Source organism: Halichondria panicea, chromosome 1 (assembly GCF_963675165.1).
Source record: "Halichondria panicea chromosome 1, odHalPani1.1, whole genome shotgun sequence".
Taxonomy (NCBI): Eukaryota; Metazoa; Porifera; class Demospongiae; order Suberitida; family Halichondriidae; genus Halichondria; species Halichondria panicea.
The window spans coordinates 9,016,651-9,035,802 of record NC_087377.1 but is presented as its reverse complement, the minus strand read 5'-3'; the positions used below and the strand labels follow the sequence as shown (position 1 = coordinate 9,035,802).

Here is a 19,152-nt window from a genome sequence, read left to right as displayed (position 1 = left end):
TGCTGCAATGGGAGGGGCCGTTATCATGCAGACCACACCCACTCTGCTTTTTGCTGTGTTAGTTGACACTCCATTGTCCGGGTAAAGAGGGGGTACACCAGTGCCCAAGACTGTAGGAGTCAAAGGTTATAGTCCAGTCCCATTTCGTGTTAATTGTGTTTATGTATCCAATTTTCCAGCTAGACTAGATCTACCTCCGATGGTGTTACTCTGTTAAGAACATCACAGGTATCAGTAACGTAAACGAAAAGCAATTTGACCTGGAATGTCATTAAAAGGTCATAATTAGTGAAAGTTCAAGTGATGTTCGACCTCCTCTGACGTGGCCCCATTGGGCACCACTGCAATGTCAGGTTTGTTGTACTTAGCTTTAGGGTGTGGCTAAGCATGAATAATTATGAGTAATTCCAAGTGGGCGGTAACCGCAAAGCTCAGTTAGAATGCTACTGCAGGAGTAGCCTCGTTCCCAGGCCGATCCGTCTCCAATTGAATGCTAGCTATATAGGTAGCCTCGATCCCAGGCCGAGTTTTCGCTTTTATAACGGTTAGGCGAACAACTGGGCCTGGTACTAGTTGTCTGCGCATGCGTCAAATTTTCATTGTATATTTGTGGTCGGCAAAAATATTTAATAAATCAATAATCGAAATTTGTACACAGAAAATGCACAGAGTGAGTACACAAAAGATGCACATAGGGAGCTGCTTCACAAAGGCCTGGGGAGTTGCCAGTTGTGCTGCAGCACAATTACAGTGACCCAGGGCAACTTCAGGATGATTGAATGCCTTCAAATTACGTTTCAAAAAGATTTAGCAGGCTGCTGGACTTCTCTGATTCTAGGCCCCAACTCGTAACTCATTGCTTGAGAAAACGTAGATTCTCTTGATGTCTCTGAGCTACCCAGCAACGCTCGAATGAGCAGATCATACTCCAGTCCTGTGTCTGTGAGTATAGGACAATATTAAAAGAAACCAAAGACGGTTAAACCCTTACCTCAAACTGTCCAGTCTCGTCCGTTAGTATAGCCAAGAGGAGCACTGTTGGGACAGCTGGATATTAGCCATTGCTCCTGTACAGAGAAGTAGACATTTTAAATACGTGTAGAAATTTTCTCGGTTATAGTGTCATTGTCGACGAGCTGATGATGGCAGCACCAAGTTCTCTAGCTCACACTCTTCACTTGATCCACCATATTAATGATGAAACTATAGTCTACCTACATTCTTGCCAAACATGAACAAGACTTGATAGCATAGCCGGCCATAGGGCCCACACAAAAATATCTGACCTTAACAAGCTTGACAAAGCTTTATACCTCTTCCCTTGTTGTTCAGTCTTCAGAATAAGCTTCAGAGAAGAGAGAAGCTTCAGCTAAGAGCCATTCCAATCGATTCCAATCGATTCCAATAATGATAAAACGGGAACTGACTTCTAGTACACGATAGTACACGAATATAAATGTCACGAAAGTGAACGAGAATATCCATTCGTCAGAATCTGACGAACGACTGACGCATGCGCAGACAACTAGTACCAGGCCCAGTTGTTCGCCTAACCGTTATAAAAGCGAAAACTCGGCCTGGGATCGAGGCTAGCTATATAGGTCGACTCAACGGTCAATTGGACCTTTTGCATACCACTAGCTCTAACTGACCTGGCGTGTTCCTAGATCAATGTCTACTATTGTTGTATTTTGATTTAACCATAGATGAAGGAAGAGAAAGGGATTGGAAACGCACGTCATTTGACGTCACGTTTTACTATTTTGTACGTTGTGTGGGCGAAACCCTAGGCACGTTACGCCTAGGCTGCTAAGCTAAGAACACTTATTTTCGTCTGTAATCACAAAAACAAGAGCTGGATATTGCAACTGACACAGCAAAAACTGCTAACAAATACGGGAATTACGGGATGATCGTTGATGTCACACACACGGTACAGGTCACGGACTTTCACGGGGGAGTGATTTAACGGGAACCGTAGACAACCGTTGCCGTGGGGGAGGGGCTGGACGGGCAACCGTATGAAGACCATGCAGTCTGACCACATTAGCTGACGGACAATAAAGAGACACCGTATATCTATAGAGTTTTGCTACTATATAATTATGTGCCCACTTCATCAATGGCTATACTAATAAAAAAAAAACAAGGTGTAAATCTAGTTGATCAAGACGAGAGTGGATTAGAGCCACAACCAAAGAGGACCAGATCTAGAGCTGCTAGTGTCCTGTGTCCTCACTTGCGATCAGCACATATCCAAATCTAGTTATTATACCGTATTCAGATACAGACCTGAGTGACCATGACTTGCCTGGATAGCTATATTCAACTGGAGTTGTACTGTCGACTCGTTATAATAATAATAAACTTGCACTGTTTTATAATAAATTATTATTCTTAATACTGATAGGAGGAGGAGGAGGAGGAGCTGGTAATTGCACATGCGTAGTATGAAACCCACATTTTAAGCGGGATGATTGGAGAAGCTGAGGACTTGGATCTTAAGAGCCTTCACGTTGACGTTGAGCATGAGAGAGCCGGTTCTCTAGCTTTATGGAAGGGAAGCCTGTAAGTATCTGTTCATGAACCAGCCAAAAAGTGTGTTAAGACAAGTACGTATGAAATATTAAATACGTGTGTAAAGTACGTGTACGTGTATTGGGTCCCTTGTGTCTGTCAGGATGTTTCATCCTTCGGCAACAGCCTGTCAAGATGTATCATCTTTCGTCAGGTGGCCCGTCCATGTATACACTGTTTGTGAATATTAATTTAGCCGTGTGTGGGCAGTTAGGATGTTGCATCGTTTGTGTCAATTATTGAGTACTAATGATAATTGTATTGAAATGGGTTCTTTTGTCTGTTTAAATATCTATTTTCTCACTCTAAATGTAGATGCTCATGTGATCAATCAATGACAATCACGTACTGGGCGTGGAATCAAAAATATGATGTGTCGTGACAGTGGACATTACAGGTAATGTTTACACATATTAAATACATAATTGACTAAGTTGCTCACTATACAGGCACCCATTAACGTGTTGAAAACGACTCGTTGGAGAATCAGGTATGTAATTCTCCTAGATAATTATTATGATGATTTAATAATTATAGGCACAAGAAAAAACATAATAGAATCTCAGGTGAGATATTAATGTCAGTGTTCAAACATATAATAATGTGCTTGTGTATTACTAGTACAGTAATGTTGCAGACGTAAACCAACGTCAGTTCTTATGATCGTTCTCAAGGCCTGGAAACTGCTACTAAATCATAAAGGTACTATTTCTCACAATGTAATTATTGTCTACCGTATACCTCTTGACTAGGTATCGATGTCGATCTCTCAGATATGTCAATTCTGTTAAATTACCGACCGGTAAGCTAAAGGCGAGCTAAGTTTGAAACTCTGTAATGGCATACTTCTTTTCTCATGCAGGCTACCATGATCATACAAGTCATTGAAAGTGAACATAATGATGGTAAATAATACAAGTCAACACTAGGTAGCCTTTAAGTCACTCATTTTGTGTCCAGCTAGCTGTTGTCTTGTGTTTCTTGTCTTGTTTCTTTCTGATGCATGCTGTATATATTTTTGATTGAACTTTGAACTCAACTCTAAATAATTACAATGACATCATTAACTAGTGCTAGCTGTAGCTAGCTAGCCAACGATCGATTACATAGCATGAACGGTCGACAGTCTATCAGCTCGTTTGTGTGATTTATACGGTAGCTATCACGGTCCATCACAGTAGGTTGACGGGTGTAGACGTGTAGCAAACGGGGACTTTGGCGGGTACCGTCTGAGCGTGCCCGTCTAATTGGTCCCAATCCGGGATTACACGGTGCCCGTTTATTGAAACACGGGATACCGTTTATTGACCCGTTTCATCTAATAATACGGGCGCACACTGTACCCGCATTTGTCAGTAGTTTTTGCTGTGTGAGATGTGTTTCATAAAAAAAATACCAAGTACAAAGTTGTGCTACTCTTGGAAAGTTGTCTGAACATGAAATGTATGTGCTGTGGGCCATTGCATATTGAAGGTCAGTTTTCTTTGCATATTAATCCCTCTATGAGGCTGCTATCTTGCCTAGCTTCTTTCATGAAATAGACACTACTTTAATGTATGGTCTTTCCCCTTTCTTGTTTGCTTTAGAGAAACTCGAGATTTCCACTAAAGTTTAGTCTAAACTGTAAAGGCCGTTGCTTTCACTTTAATCCCTCTATTCTAACACTGATCGATTATTAGCCCTTCTGGCATTCAATAGCAAGGGAGAATAGTCTTTACTGTATCGTAATGTATACTTACTTTTAATAGGAATGCCACACGGAAGAAGATATCAGCATTGGAAAAAAGCTGCAAGAGATAGACGGCTGGCTTGGTGTGCCAAAGATGGAAGTGCAAACGAAGTCCTCAAGTGATTCTAATAATTATTGCATTGTGTCCTTTGATAAGTCCTCTGATAATAACTTTTACCGATCATGAACCAACTACAAATGTACGTCTACATCATCATTATTTTTAAAACAACCACTTTTTAATACAATGGAAGTTGTACTGTATAGAACTTAAACTGTAAATTACGTGATTATTTCAATGATGGGCTAGGTTTCGAAAGTCTAAAGTTGCAAAGTGATAATCTACACAGAGATAATGATTGATCTATGAGCCTAGTCTCGAATTCCAGCCTCTTTCAGTCTTTGCAAGAATACAAAGTTGGGGAGGGCGTGGCCAGACTACTATAAGCCCACCCTTGCAAAAAATCTTCCTACGCCACTGTGTACATGCATGGATTAAAATGAATTAATTTTATCTGCATCTAGAAACAAGGCTCAACCAAGAAATTGAAAGATGTTGCATTGTCTTTCAATGGCGCCAATCAGATGTATGGTGAAGTCTCAAGAGAATATGATATACATAATTCATCACCGTCTTTCTTGAATTTGGATGTTTTGGTGCAAACATATGGAGCAGTTTATTCCCAAAAGGGTCAACTCGTCAATAATGGACACTATGTACGAATTACTCCTTGCTTGAATGTAAGTGTTTAATATCAATTTACATTTATACAATGTACTAATTATTATATTTCAGGTTGTGTACGGACTCCTGTTGACATGTGTTACGCTGGACAATTCAACCTACTGCATTCTACAGGAGCTCGAGTTGCAGCAAGTTATGGGTTTCACCGTACACAATGAGCAAGACTGTCCCTTGTTAACTTTGACAAAAACATTGTGTTGTTCCATCTAGTGCTGTTATTACACATTATTTCAGTGATTTATCAATGTACTAGCACTTGTAACATTACTACGCAGCCTTTCACAATCGAACGAGAACGAGAGCAACTTAGTAATGAAAAACTTGTTCATTATCATGATTTTTCTAATGATATGTACTGTTTGAATGTCTTCTGTATGAATCAGTAATTTTTATAAGTTAGCTATTTTAAATGCTGTCAACACATCATTGTCTCTGCCAACCTGCATGATTGTCAATTAAAACCAAGCACTAGCTAATTAATTTTCTTATATTTAAGTATCTGTACCAGATTATGTACAATGCTGAATCACAACTGTACAGCATATCAGTCCTATCACTTCCGTAACACATCATTGCCCAGATGAAATATACAAGTTCAATTGTACACAACTGTACGGACTTGTACACGGACACGGAACAGATCAGGGCTTTTTGGTTGTGTAACAGTGGCCTAAGTAAGTAAGTTTCTTGCCCAGCAAGTGACAGCCATCTCCAGGACATTCTGCACACGGTTTCCAAACGACTACAACCTGGATTACAAAGCGCTTCTTCAGATTTGCAATTGCTTCCACAAGGCAGATGACCTCTCAGTCTCTATTTCTCTTACAGTGGATTTCAGTTGCCTTCGAATGTTGTGTTGACATACAGACTTCCGTGTTGCGCTATAAGATAGGAAAAACGCGGGAAATTATTATATTGTCACGTGAGCTTCCACGTAAAAATTTCAGAGCCTTCTCAGATTCGATTATAGAGCGGTTGCATCGCGCGTCATCCACCCACGCACAAAAGTTTTTGGAGGACAAAACACAGGTGTAAACAATGTAAACTTGCAGAGCTTGAAGATGCATCCATAGATACTACGCAACTCTACCTTAGCTAAAATTGATAGAATGGTGAACTTCTGTGCTGTGTTTGGCTGCAGTCATAGATCTGACAGGGAATTAGGCTGCAGGTAAGCCAAAAAAGTGCATGCATTGCATGCAAGTTTTGCAGCATTATGTTACATAGACATTTAAAACACTAAAGTATTAGTCGCACAAATTATAATTATTGAGTATCCAGTAATAAAAATGAATTCAATACAATGATAGGTTCTTCAGATTTCCAACAACTACATCCAAGACTCGTACTCCTAGAGGTGTGACCATAAAGGAACGGCAGCTCGCATGGTTACATGCTATACGCCGTGAGGACCTTACACAAGCTAACATTGGGAATTCTCATGTCTGTGGTTGTCATTTCGTTCAAGGTCATCCTGCTAATCTAAGAGAAACGAAGAACATTGACTGGATACCAACACTTAACCTTGGCTATACAGTCTTCGACTCATCCAATACTGAGTCTGTGAGGTACAATCATGCATGCTGATCATGACCATGCATAGCTGCTAGACATAATTATTTTTCAATTATAGGAAACGTGAAGAGCGGGTGATTGACCGAACACAGAGACGAGAACAGCGTGAAGAAGACTTGGAGCAAGCTGAGACAGTACAAGAGATACAAGACGTGCATGTTATCGGTGTAGCAACACAGACAGACCTCACTCAAGAAAAACTTGATATGCTTGAAACTGATTACCAGCAACGGTTGAGAGATATTAGAGAAATGGGGGTGAGACTAAGCGTGATTAGTGGAAATGGGTTCCCTTGTGAAGAGGCTCTATCTAAAGACAACCAGCTGGTTAATTCCTTCACTGGTGTCTCCTCATTTGAAGTATTGAAAGTTGTGTTTAAATTTGTAGCCCCAGCTGTAACCGTTACTAGCCTCTATACAGGCTCTCCTTTTTCTGTTCTTTATCACAATCGTTCAATAAGATAAAATACTGTATTAATCGTTCAATGAGATAAAATACGGTATTAATTGGAGGAATAAAGAAAGAAATAGACGTAAAGTTAGGAAAAAGGAGAGCCTGTATCGGGAAGTCGCGTGAGGGTAGAAGGGTGGTAGAAGGGTGAAAATGAGCGTGGGCATGCTGAGCTAGAGATGTTGGACTGCCCACGCAGAGATCTATGACTAATAAAACTTTGCCTGCAGCAAGCTGGACATGGACTTGGAACTGGAAGTTTGCAAGCACTAGAGCTAGCTATACCTTAGGCTTAGCTAGATGATCTACTAGTCTAGATTGTGTGTTCAGATTCTATCCTATTCTATCAGACTATCACCTTTTCTTGTGTCTTTCTACATGCTATAGTCTATACAGGTTAGATCAAGAATAGCTTAGTCATCATTATCATATAGCAGGTAGCTACTGCCACCAGAGCTGGCCATGCTGGTTCTCTGATCTGACTTGCAGCACAGCTTGGTAGTTGTCTCAGTACAGTCTTATTAAAACTCTGAATGCGTGGGAGAATATCTTACGTCACGATTGTGGGCTACATATCGCCCACGTTTATAAAAATCCTTGTGGATCACGCGATTTCCCAAACCAGGCCTTACTTTTTCTTAACTGTACGCCCATTTCTTTCTTTGCTGCCTCACTATGTCTTCTATGATTTATGGATGAACAGTGACAGCAGCAAGAAAAAGTAAGGCCTGGGAACGAGGCTAACCGTTACAGCGTCTACTAAACTGACTAAGTTTCAACAGCTCACTCTTGTGTTAATGAACTAAGGATGAATGTACCAAACTTTGACCTTGCGTTTCGTTTTGGTATCGATAAGAGTACTGTTTCTCGTATATTTCGAAAATGGGTTTTTGCACTTGATGAACGTTTGTCGAGTCTTATATACTGGCCAACTAGGGAGCAATTGATACAAACGATGCCTTACTGCTTTAGACCCAAGTATGGTTTAAAACTTGTGTCAATCATAGACTGTTTTGAGATATTTATTGAAAAACCGTCCGACTTGTTTGCAAAAGCTGCTACCTACTCTCAATACAAAAGTTACAATACAGCTAAGTATCTCATAGGTATTGCACCACAGGGAGTGATCAGCTTTATATCCAAAGGATATGGTGGCCGTGTCTCAGACAAGTACATAACCATGCATTGTGGCTTTCTCACACAATTACTCCCAGGAGATGTAGTTTTGGCAGACCGAGGATTTAATGTAGAGGAAAGCATAGCACTCAAAGGAGCATCACTTGATATTCCTGCATTTACTCGAGGCAAGAAACAGCTGTCAGCATCAGAAGTGAAGGAAACGAGAAAAAAGGCAAATGTAAGAATTCACGTCGAGAGGATTATTGGGAGCACTCGTCAAACATTTCCAATAATATCTGCCACTGCTGTTTTGCCGTGGGAATATGTACAATCTGATGAAACAAACCAAATCATATTGGACTCAATTGTTCGAGTATGTTGTGCATTACATAATCTTCGTGAAGGTGTTATTCCGTTTGAGTAATTACTATTTATACACATACATGCATGCAGTGACTTCAAGTTTTTTTTTATGAACACACATGCAATCAAAAATTATTATTGCCAAAAAAGGTGTGAAAAGGATGACTGCATGATATTTAGTTATATATAGTTACTATTTTCTTCTACATGTAGGGCAAAGCCATTTTTGTGGCGCAACACTTAGTTTTAAACACACTAAATGGTACCATCTTGTTTGGCAAGACTCATTGTCGCATCGAACCATTTCACCACCTAGCACTTCGTTGCAAAGGCACCATGTACCATCATCAAGATCATCTACTGGTCGTTCTTCTGTAGATTGGATACGGGTGGCTGATTGTCGCGTGTACCATTTCCCAAGCAACTCTGGTAATATACACTTATAGAAGAATTCCTTTGCGATTGGTAAAGATTGTGACAAAAGATTGTCATCTATGTTAATGCGTTCGACATGTGTGCTTTGTTTTGTCCACACAACAAAGTCACAATAGTTCCATCCTGAAACAAACATTTGAAGTTGACATTGATAGTAGTATGGATGTGCTGGCTTTAGTCGGATTGATCCATTTTCTACTGTTTCAAGACAAAATCGTCGGTTTTCTTTTGCTTGTATTGAAACACTTGAATCCCTAGCGCAGTAGGGACATTTAACCTCAACAACTCCTTGACCATGGCAATCACAAGATACTACACTATCAGGGGTACCGCCTAAGTAATGCTGCATTTGTGAAACAAAAAATCCGCAACATTCGACTTTAAAGTGAGTATGTAGATCTTTCATCGATAACTCATACGCTTCCAAAGCATCCTTTTCGTGTGAGCAGCCCCATTCACAAGCGGCGCTACGAAAAGAGTGGGCATTCATTTCTGCATAGCAAATACTCTTTAAAAGTGATTGTGAAGGTTTTTGTAGGTTTGTGTGTAATACTGCATGAAATCGAGATGCAGTGATCCTACCATTACGGTACCTAAACCACTTTCTTGATGAAGATTGACCTCTGGTTAGTTCCTATAACCCTTTCCTTACCATTTGTGAAAGTCTGGAACAGGAGCGTCTTTAGGTCGATCAATTAGTGTGGATCCGGCCTCACCACGCCTCCATGTCATTCTATTAGTCTAGATCCGGCTAGCAATTCTAGCTGGGACTCCCAGTTCTAGCTCCTTTTGTTTAGCGTGTCAGAGACTGGGAGAAGATGATTGGTACTCCCTGGCTCCTTTGGATGTACAGCTGTCCAGATCCCTAGAACATACCCTCCATTCTGACGAGTTATCAGTGCATAGGGTGCTTACTAGATTCTTGCCAGCCAGTACAGTTCAAGCTACACACAGCACCGCTCAACTATTCTCTACCCCATTATCTAGCTAAATCTGGTCCAACTAGACAGCAGACACAGCTAGTTAATTCAGTAAAGCCAGGGGTAGCTGTACTTCTACGGTTGTTCAGTACCCACGGTAACAATTCCTCTGGGCTGGGCTAACTAGTTGAGCCACGCCTCCCAATTCTCAAGGCTAGGTACATGTCTCTGTCTAGCTAGCTGCTTCTTCAGCTTCTTGCTCAGTTTTGTGGCTTAGAGAAAGGCCAGCTACTCAGGGGGAAGAGTCTAGATGAAAGTCTGGCAGCCAGGTGACGTCCAAACGGTCAGTTATTCGTTCCACCAACTTTTTAATCTAGTCTAGTCCTGCTTGCACTGCTACTACTACTGCTACTCTTCCTACTACTACTGCTGCTACTCTTCCTAGCTAGTCAAAGGTTTCTTTTTTTTTTTAACTACATATGCACAAAGAGACATCAAAGCTTACATCAAAGGACACAGATTTTTAGCCTACTTGACTGATAAGGCCGTTACCTAGACTACAGTTTGTTTGTCAGGGAGGAGCTCACATACAACTTCATCTAATTCATCATAACGATTCGTTACCGTCGTTGTAATTTCTACAACAGATTGCCAAGGAAAGAGCTAATCTGCAACACATTTTCGATGTAACATCCTCACCAAACTGTTCTGACTTCGAAAGGAGCTCTTCATAACCTAAATCTAGATTATCTGGGTCGTATAAAGACTGCAGTGGTGTCGGTAAGTGATTTGATGCGTGAACAAAAGATTGGTTATGGTCGAGTGATAATGACAGTACTATCGGCTTTTTTGAGCAACTGCTAAGCTCTCCATAAAAAGTTTTAAGCTCTTCTGTAGAGGGCCGGATGCATATTTTTTTACTTGACGATGGCTGTGCTTCATGCTGAGTACTTGAAAAAGTCTTGATTTCGCTTAAAGGGAGGTAGGGTATTTGTGATACTGGTGAGGGCATCATCCACTTGTTTGGTTTCGATGTTGACGTTGTATCGTCCCTCATTCGAACGGCAGCATCGACCCAGTAAAGCAGTGCACCAACATGAGAGCAGGTTTCTGCCAGACCAGCCATACATGTACAATGCCCACATAATACTGCGCCATCATGCTTAACGATGAACCACGCTTGAAGTGGTGGTAAATTAGCACTGTAGCTGTGTTTCACTTTGCCTTTAATAAGCACAACATCGGCATAGGCTTTCCACTGTGCCGTTTGAACCCAACCAGCAGTAAAATACCGGTAACAACATTAACGGGGACTCTGGCTGGCCTGATTACATGGAGAGTTGTGACTACCAGTCCCACTCACTATACCCTGGGCCTAGCCCTGGGTCTATCTCTATGGGTCGTTGTTGGCAAGGCCAAAGTAGAGTGGAAGTTTCAGCACCCAAAGCTACAGTTAGCGCTGCTTCTAGAAGCTGCATCGAAGTAGAAGTAAGTAAATAAAATTGGCTAATATGTTTCCATGTAATACCCTTTGTGTACACAGTGTGAAACAGCATGGGTTAGGATTTCCCCTTCAAAATTATCTTCTAAACACTACGTATATACGGTAAAGGTAGTGAACCCAGTACGCAAGTCCGAATACACTGTCAGAAAGCTTAGTGCTTATGATCATTTCTCCTCATTTGATGAACTAACAGAACAGTTACAAAAGTGTTTGGACAAAAGTATCACCCAGCTACATTGAGCCAGGCAGATGAATGTAGATACCATGTATGACATTTATAAGAGAAAGACTGAGATTCTGCTCTGGTGCTTTTCTGAGAACCCTGAAGGATCTGAGATCACTACATGCAGTAAATCGAAAAAAGCAGAGACAAGTTCCAAATCTAAGAAGGAAGCAATTGCTTCGAAAATTAACGAAGTTGAGTGCATCGTGAAGAAACTTCAAGATAAGCATGGCAATCAATATTCAGTAGAAAAGTGTAATGCTTGGGCACATTTGATTCATGTGGGAAAACACGATTCACACGATGATCCTCCAGATTGACCCTACTTCCGAGGAACAAAGAAACGAAAATTGCAGACTGCTAGTGAAGGACGCGAGAATTCTCCACCTTCACCTCAAGCTGCCTCTAAGTCTTCACCATCAATTATTACTTCTCCCAGTAAAAGGGTTGGCCTCCGGAGTCAGTGCATTGAGCAGTTAGTTAAATGGCACTCACTGCTTGAGAAAGGTGCCATTTCTCAACTGCAGTATGATGAAATGCAAAAGGCAATCATGGAGGAAATTAAATCCAACTATTGACTGTTTGTAACATTGCTAAATTTGAGAATTAAAGAATCAGGAAATTTCTTGCCTTCAAATCAAGTATTGTGTATGAATGACAATGTGTAACTATATTATATGAATGGAGTGCACAAATTATTTTGAGTAACCGCTGTGTCGAATCCAAGCAGTACAATGTTCACTGGTGATACTATCAAAAGCTGAGTGTATTATATCAGTTGGGTTGGTGACAATTTGCAGTAGGTTATCGTGTTTCCTTCAGTAGTTTTTTACAAAACTAAACATTTCTTCTGCCAGATTGAGATCAGGACTATACGGTGGAAGAAATAGTAAAAGTATGCCCATTTGTCTGAATAGATCTGTGATATCTTGAGTGTGGTGCACAGACAAATTGTCCATTATAACAATTGAACAAGGATTAGATCCGTTGAATGGTAGCATGTTTGGTATGAGGGATCGTCTTGCATAGTCAAAGAACACTTCCGCATCAACATTAGACTTAATAACTTCAACAGCTACTACACCATCAGTGCTCATGCCAGCAATAGCATTAACTTTTTGCCCACGACTCAACAGGCGTTTATTCTGTGGTGCCAATCCTCTTATTGCATATCCATACTTACAAACTGGTCTGGATTAAATAGTAAACACTGAGCCATAAATGCTACACGGAGTGTATAGCACCTTTGGAGAGCTACTTGTTGAATCTTCTTTCGAGTGATTCCATATCTTCTAAGTAGCCGACAAATAGTTGGGGGAGTCACCACAACCCCCATTGCTTCCTCCAATTCGTGGCACACCTCAGAGAGATACATGGATGGATTCTCGAGCACCATCCCAACTGTATATATTTCTTCATGTACATTTAGCTCTCTCCTTTGTTCACACTCACCATTCTATGGAATTCCCGAGTGCCTGCTGTCTGACCGTGGTACAATTCTCCTATCTCACTTAATGCGAGATCTCTGCCAAATGCTGGGAATCAAGAAATTGAATACTACAGCGTATCACCCCGAATGCGACGGCATGGTGGAAAGATTCAATCGAACCTTGAAATCCATGTTACGTAAACATGCAGCTCGATTTGGCAAGCAATGGGATCGTTTCTGTGTACTCTACGCTTACAGGAATACACCCTACGAAAGTACTGGAGAGAAGCCTTCCTACTTACTATTTGGAACCGATCTGCGTTCGCCCACAGAAGCTGCTTATCTTCCACCGTCAGAATTGGACTGGACAGTTCCAGAAGATTATCGTGTGGAAGTCACTACAATGTTATCCTCAGCTCGTTTGTTGGCGGTAGAGAGCGTGTACAAGCACTATTACGACCGGAAAGCTCGACAAAAACCATTCAAAGTCGGAGATCAAGTACTCATTCGCTTTCCCAGTGAAGAACAAGGGAAATTAAGGAAACTCTCTAGACCTTGGCACGGAATTATTGCGAGAGAAGACCCCGACATCTCTGTAGTTAAAGTCTACTTCCCGGAAGAGAACGCGATCCAAGTTCACCAGATGAGAGTTTGTTTCTGCCCTCCTGGATTCCCACTAGGGTATTATTAGTATGGAGCTAATCGCCATTCGGAAGGTACTCTACCCCGATGAGTTGAAAAACTAATCGAAACGACAATTGCGCCGGCAACGGAGCCAACCGAGAATAATTTGGAGCCGGAAGACAGTAATGGTGGAATCCCTACGACAGAAGATAATCCGGACCCGGAAAACGACCTGGAGACGGAAGGTGTTATGAACATGGATTTACACCTCCCTGACCTCTTTGAACCTAGTCAGCGCAACAAGAAGACGAAGTACTTGCTTCAAAAACGAATCAGTTGCGTTCGAATTTGCGTTGACGTACAGACTTCCGTGTTGCGCTTACAAGAGGAGGAAAACCGCGGGAAATTCAAATGTAATACTATAGCAAAATGTCAGCTGAACCGGGAAGAAAGAAAGCCTATGGCATAAATCTACGCTGGAGAGTAGTCTATCAAAGAATTGGTATGAATCTTACCTATGACAAGATAGCTACTAACTTAAATATTGCAGCAAGCACAGCATACAGTATATTTACGAGGTTTCAGCAAACAGGAATGCGGGAGATCCTGTGGGCTTTCTGGTCAGGTATAGCATATACCATGGGCCACTTGGTCAGATAATCTTGAAACACCACAACATGTTTGTTTCCATTGGTAGTCACCGGTAGGTCCATTACGTCAACCCCTACGATTTGAAAGGGGCGATGAACTGGGATCGGGTGAAGTGGAGGAGGTTGGCGGCGACCAGTGCCCGAAACGATTGCACATTCCGGACAGCTCTTCACAAATCTTTCGGTAGCACTATACATTCCTTCCCACCACCATTTTCCGGCAAGAGTTTTGTAAGTACGATTGGCAGAGAAATGTCCTCCATTTAATCCTCGATGACACAAATCCAATACTTGTCCAGTCAGGTGGTTGGGTACGGCAACCCTCACCCGGTGCTTCTTCTTAGAGTCTATGAAATGTAACATGCCTCCCGAGATCGTGAACAGAGAACTTTGTAGAATGAGCTTTCGTGCTATCTTATCGTCATCTGGCAGTGTTCCATCTTCTAGATAGTGGATCGAGTTCAAGAGTAGTGGATCCTTGAGTTGCTCTTCTCTGAAAGATATACGTTGTTCTGTAGACGAGTGATCTTGTGACAAGAGAGAAGAGAGATCGTGATCTCCGATGAGGTTCGAAGAGATTGCTGCTACTTGCAGTTCAGCTTCTCCCATTCCTTCTTCCGGGGCAGGATTGCATGGGCTACGTGAGAGAGCATCTGCATTACCATTATTCTTCCCAGGCTTGTGGAGTATCTTGAGATTCCGGACTCCAGCCCCGTAGACCTTGGTCCACCAGCGAGCGTGCTTTCCAGAAGGGCTGGGTGCATTGAGAGTCGCTTTAACGGCAGAGTGATCTGTATACACCGTTACATCTTGACCATGCAAATAACTGCGGTAGTGGCTCATAGCCCAGACCACTGCAAGAGTCTCCAACTCAGTGACATCGTAGTTCCGTTCTGCAGCAGTCAGTGATCAGCTGGCATAGGCGACTGGATGATAGAGCTCGTCTTGTTGGAGTTGTGATAAACTGCTCCAAGTCCCAGAATGCTTGCATCGGTCTCTACCACAAATGCTTGGTCTAACGACGGGTAAGCCAAAACCGGAGTACTGATCAGGCACTGTTTAAGAGTAGCGAATGACTTTTGACAATCTTCAGTCCAAGCAAAGGTCACATTCTTTCTAGTCAGCATATTGAGAGGTTGGGAGATCGAAGCGAACTGGTGGATGAACCGTCTGTAGTACGAGCACAGGCCAAGAAATTGTCGAACTTCCTTGACGTTCTTGGGAATGGGGAAGTCTTCCACGGACTGGGCCAGTTTGGGATTTGTCTTCAATCCGTCAGGAGTGAGAATGTGGCCTAGATACTCAACTTCTTGTCTGACAAAAGCACATTTGGATATCTTCAACTTCCTCTCAAGCACAAGGCGCAAGTGGCTAAGGTGTTCCTCCAAGGTTCGAGAATAGATGAGAATATCATCAATATAGACTGACACAAATGCTTGTCCTTCTTTTGGATTCAGACCTCTTTGCATCAGACGTTAAAAGACCGCTGGTGCATTAGAAGGCATAACTCGAAATTCGAACAGGCCATGAGGTACTACAAATGCCCTTGCTCCTTGTGCTACCCGGATCTGCCAATAACCGCTGGCCAGTAGTAAAGAACCGGGATTCTCCAAGTTGATCCAATAGATCGTCAACTCTTGGTAAAGGATAAGTGCCCAGTTTCGTCACTGCGTTTAGTTGCCGGTAGTCTACACAGAAACGATGGGAACCGTCCTTTTTCTGCACCATTACAATCGGGCTAGCCCACGGGCTGTGGGATGGCTAGATGATGCCCTCTTCTTGCATCTTCTTAAGCTGCCTAGATACTTCTTGTCTGACAGCTAGTGGCATCCTTCTGGCGGGGACTTCTGGCGGGGACTCGTTTAGGTGTTGCGTCTCCAGTCCAAATCTCCATTTCGACGAGATCGGTTTCTCCTCGCTCATTGTCGTCGAGGCTAAATGCACTATGGAACTCTTCCAGACAATCATGTAACTTCTCAGTTTGCTCCCAACTTAGTTTTTCTGGTTGACCGACAGCTTCTCTTAGTACTTTACAACGTTCTGTGTCAGACATCACCGCTAGCAGGTACAATTTCAGTTTCTTCTTCTGCTGGTTCCACAAAAATGGTACTTGGTGTGAGAGTCCTACAACATCTCCGGTGCTCAAGTGACAAGAGTATCCATTGGGGTTAGATAGAATCACGTTAGCAATGCCTCTACTGTCCGGCTCAATCAAGGTGGCTTCGACCTGTACTCCAGTCTCGAGGACTAAGCGTTCCGGTTGTTCAATAAGACAGGCCACTTCCTTTGCATCACAATGGACCTGAGCTACTATGCTCTGGTGAGGTAGTAGGTTCACTTTCTTAACTAGGCTTACTTGTACCAGCGGTACTGTGCTCAGGCTCTGGTCTCGGTTGGTCTTGACTGGGCGGTCTTGACTGGGCGCACTTCGTTGTGGTACATAATAATGCCTAACTGCCGGTGTCATAAAATTTTAGGCCCCCCATGAGATTGGGCCCCCCCGGGCCTAGAATTTTAACATTTTAGGCCCCCTCTTAAAATTTTAGGCCCCCCATTAACAGCGAAACAGCGGTAACATTATGTGACAGTGCATTCTCAAAATACACCAATACAGTCTTCTATGGTCTTCACAGTCTATGCAGTGCCAGTTACTGAATGCAGCTCTCCTCACACACACACATTTCATGCATGTACAGTAGTATACCACTGGTCTCACAGCCATCACACTGCACCATGTCGAATCAGGCCTCATGCAGCACGAAGCACATAGGTGCCAACTGTCCTGAATTGGTCAGGACTGTCCAAGATTACCCTTGTCCCGAAAGGAAACTGCTATTGTGATTCCACCATGATACAACAGTTTCTCTCTTGACTTCTATCTGTGATTCCACATTACTTGAGAGCTGAGCCAGTGATGCTATTGGAGCATCCCCACAACAATTTACATCTTCTATGTATAGGAAAACATAGAGGAAGATATGAATTGTTGTCTTTGCACTGAAATTGTGTGTTTTATACTTTTTTTGTTCTGAAATTTGGCTGAGAAAGTAAGCACGAAGTTGCAAATATGGCGATAGCTATGCAACAACATCGATTGTCTTACAGGCAGATCCAACATTGCAGAGCTGCATCAAAGCATTTAACTCTTATAGGTAAAGCATGAGTAACTTGAAAGGTAAATCTTCCTTCACTTTGAATTCCATGATAGAATAATAATGCAAACATTTTTGCTACTTTGATACAGAGTCTTTGCATGCATGCAGTCTCTTTGATGCTTTGTCAACTAATAGAGCTAACCTTACCATATTATTATATCTCTTTGACTTCGTTCTATCATGCAGAAAAGGATAGCAGAAGAGGGGGGCCTAATCTCACAGTGGGGGGCCTAGAATGTTAACAGTTTGGACCCCCTGGGGGGCCTAAACTGTTAACATCCTAGGCCCGGGGGGCCCAAAATTTTAAAATTCTAGGCCCGGGGGGGCCTAAACATGGGGGGGCCCAAAATTTTATGACACCGGCACACGCCTTCTGATAGTAGCAAGCCATCGGGGGAGTCCATTTTCAGGTATACTGGGGTAGTGAGGCTCTTGCCATCAAACTCGATTGACAAAACGAGGCATCCATCCAGGGAGAATACTCTCTGGTCGTACGTCTTCGGTGTCTTGTCCGCCTTCTGCAGAGCTGCTACAGCTACTGTTTTAAATAGTTCACCACCCATTATGGTAATGTCCGCCCCGCTATCTATGAGGCCTGTGGCAGGTACTCCTTGCAACAACACTGTGACACACTTGGGATCACTTCCTCCGTCTACTTTCTTGATGTCTCTTATGTCCTCGTCTTCACTACAAGAGATAATCTAGCCGGTCTCAGGTCATCAGATCTAACTTGTTTGGCACTCCTGTAAGTTGACTTAGGTATAGTTCTGCCCCTACTCTCTGTTCTAGGTTTCTTGCATTCGTTTGCAAAGCATGTTAGTTTATTTCTGGGGCTCTGGTTAAAAGGTCTGCTTCTCCTATTCATCTGGCTGGGGCCATCGGGATTCCGAGGCTGGTTAGGGAGGCTAGTGAGATTCCGTGGCTGATTGCCACTAGATATAGCTGTCGTTTTTTATTCTCTGCAATACGACGTTCCTCGTTTTTAGCAGCTAGACATAAGGTTGGGTAGGTTTCCGCACCGGATACAGGCGGGGCTCTCATCAGCTCGAGTCTTAGTCCCTCCTGAAGCTGACTATGTAATAACGTATTTCTGGTTTCGCTACCCAAACCATCTCTGCCATAGGCCACTCTAAAGTGCCTTTCTAGCCTACGGATAAATTCGGCTACAGTCTTTTGTGAGGCATGACGGAAGTCCTGGACAGCTAACATTCGCCCACCAGGATCTAAACGTTCTACCTATAGCAGTGGTGTAGGTCTACTTGTCCACTCCTGAAGGGCACGCCCCCTCAGGTGTCCAGCTAGTTGGATCAACTGGTCCTCCTCGGTCCACTGATTCCAGGTTGACGCTTGGGTCAGGGCAGGCAGCCAGTCGTCTAGCCGGACACACTCATCTTCCCCGGAATAGGGATCTACTGGCGGTGCTCTACCACGTCTAGCACCACTCACTGTCCGTTCTACTGGGGCAATTCCCCCGGTAGTAACATCATTAACATCAGTAATTGTACCATGCATAAATTCAGGGGCCGTTTCCCTCAACGTAGGTACTACAATGCTCGTATTTGCTAACTGACGTTTTAGCTCGGCTATTTCATCATCTTTACATTGCACCACCTCTTCAAATTCTCTAGCTAGCGAACAATTAGCTTTCCACAAA

General features: G+C 42.7%; 3 protein-coding genes and 3 long non-coding RNA genes across 10 annotated transcripts; 3 read left to right on the top strand and 3 right to left on the bottom strand.

Moving 5' to 3' along the window:
- Nucleotides 1-606: 606 nt before the first annotated feature.
- On the bottom strand, nt 607-1,592 carry LOC135352417 (uncharacterized). The gene is made up of 3 exons (XR_010399783.1): nt 1,287-1,592; nt 992-1,067; nt 607-940 (listed from the first exon to the last, which is right to left on the bottom strand). It is a non-coding gene; the product is annotated as an uncharacterized LOC135352417 (long non-coding RNA).
- A 298-nt stretch (nt 1,593-1,890) lies between these two features.
- Nucleotides 1,891-3,611, top strand: LOC135340817 (uncharacterized). 5 transcript variants are annotated; one of them, XR_010396482.1, is made up of 6 exons: nt 1,891-2,598; nt 2,893-2,974; nt 3,027-3,067; nt 3,115-3,279; nt 3,330-3,379; nt 3,440-3,611. It is a non-coding gene; the product is annotated as an uncharacterized LOC135340817 (long non-coding RNA). The 5 variants fall into 5 exon arrangements; XR_010396481.1 differs by having other exon boundaries at nt 3,027-3,143; nt 3,199-3,279; XR_010396459.1 differs by having other exon boundaries at nt 1,893-2,612; nt 3,027-3,279.
- Nucleotides 3,612-4,928: 1,317 nt separating this feature from the next.
- On the top strand, nt 4,929-5,480 carry LOC135352459 (uncharacterized). Its single transcript, XR_010399802.1, has 2 exons — nt 4,929-5,047; nt 5,103-5,480. It is a non-coding gene; the product is annotated as an uncharacterized LOC135352459 (long non-coding RNA).
- A 597-nt stretch (nt 5,481-6,077) lies between these two features.
- LOC135352497 (uncharacterized) lies at nt 6,078-7,090 on the top strand. Its single transcript, XM_064551675.1, has 3 exons — nt 6,078-6,222; nt 6,362-6,619; nt 6,685-7,090. The coding sequence occupies exons 1-3, from the start codon at nt 6,161-6,163 to the stop codon at nt 7,088-7,090; spliced, it is 726 nt and encodes a 241-aa protein (XP_064407745.1). The 5' UTR covers nt 6,078-6,160.
- A 1,307-nt stretch (nt 7,091-8,397) lies between these two features.
- Nucleotides 8,398-13,015, bottom strand: LOC135352492 (uncharacterized). The gene is made up of 3 exons (XM_064551670.1): nt 12,885-13,015; nt 12,585-12,831; nt 8,398-9,627 (listed from the first exon to the last, which is right to left on the bottom strand). The coding sequence occupies exons 1-3, from the start codon at nt 13,013-13,015 to the stop codon at nt 8,752-8,754; spliced, it is 1,254 nt and encodes a 417-aa protein (XP_064407740.1). The 3' UTR covers nt 8,398-8,751.
- Nucleotides 13,016-14,274: 1,259 nt separating this feature from the next.
- On the bottom strand, nt 14,275-15,186 carry LOC135352488 (uncharacterized). Its single transcript, XM_064551665.1, has one exon. The coding sequence runs from the start codon at nt 15,184-15,186 to the stop codon at nt 14,275-14,277; it is 912 nt and encodes a 303-aa protein (XP_064407735.1).
- Nucleotides 15,187-19,152: the final 3,966 nt, after the last annotated feature.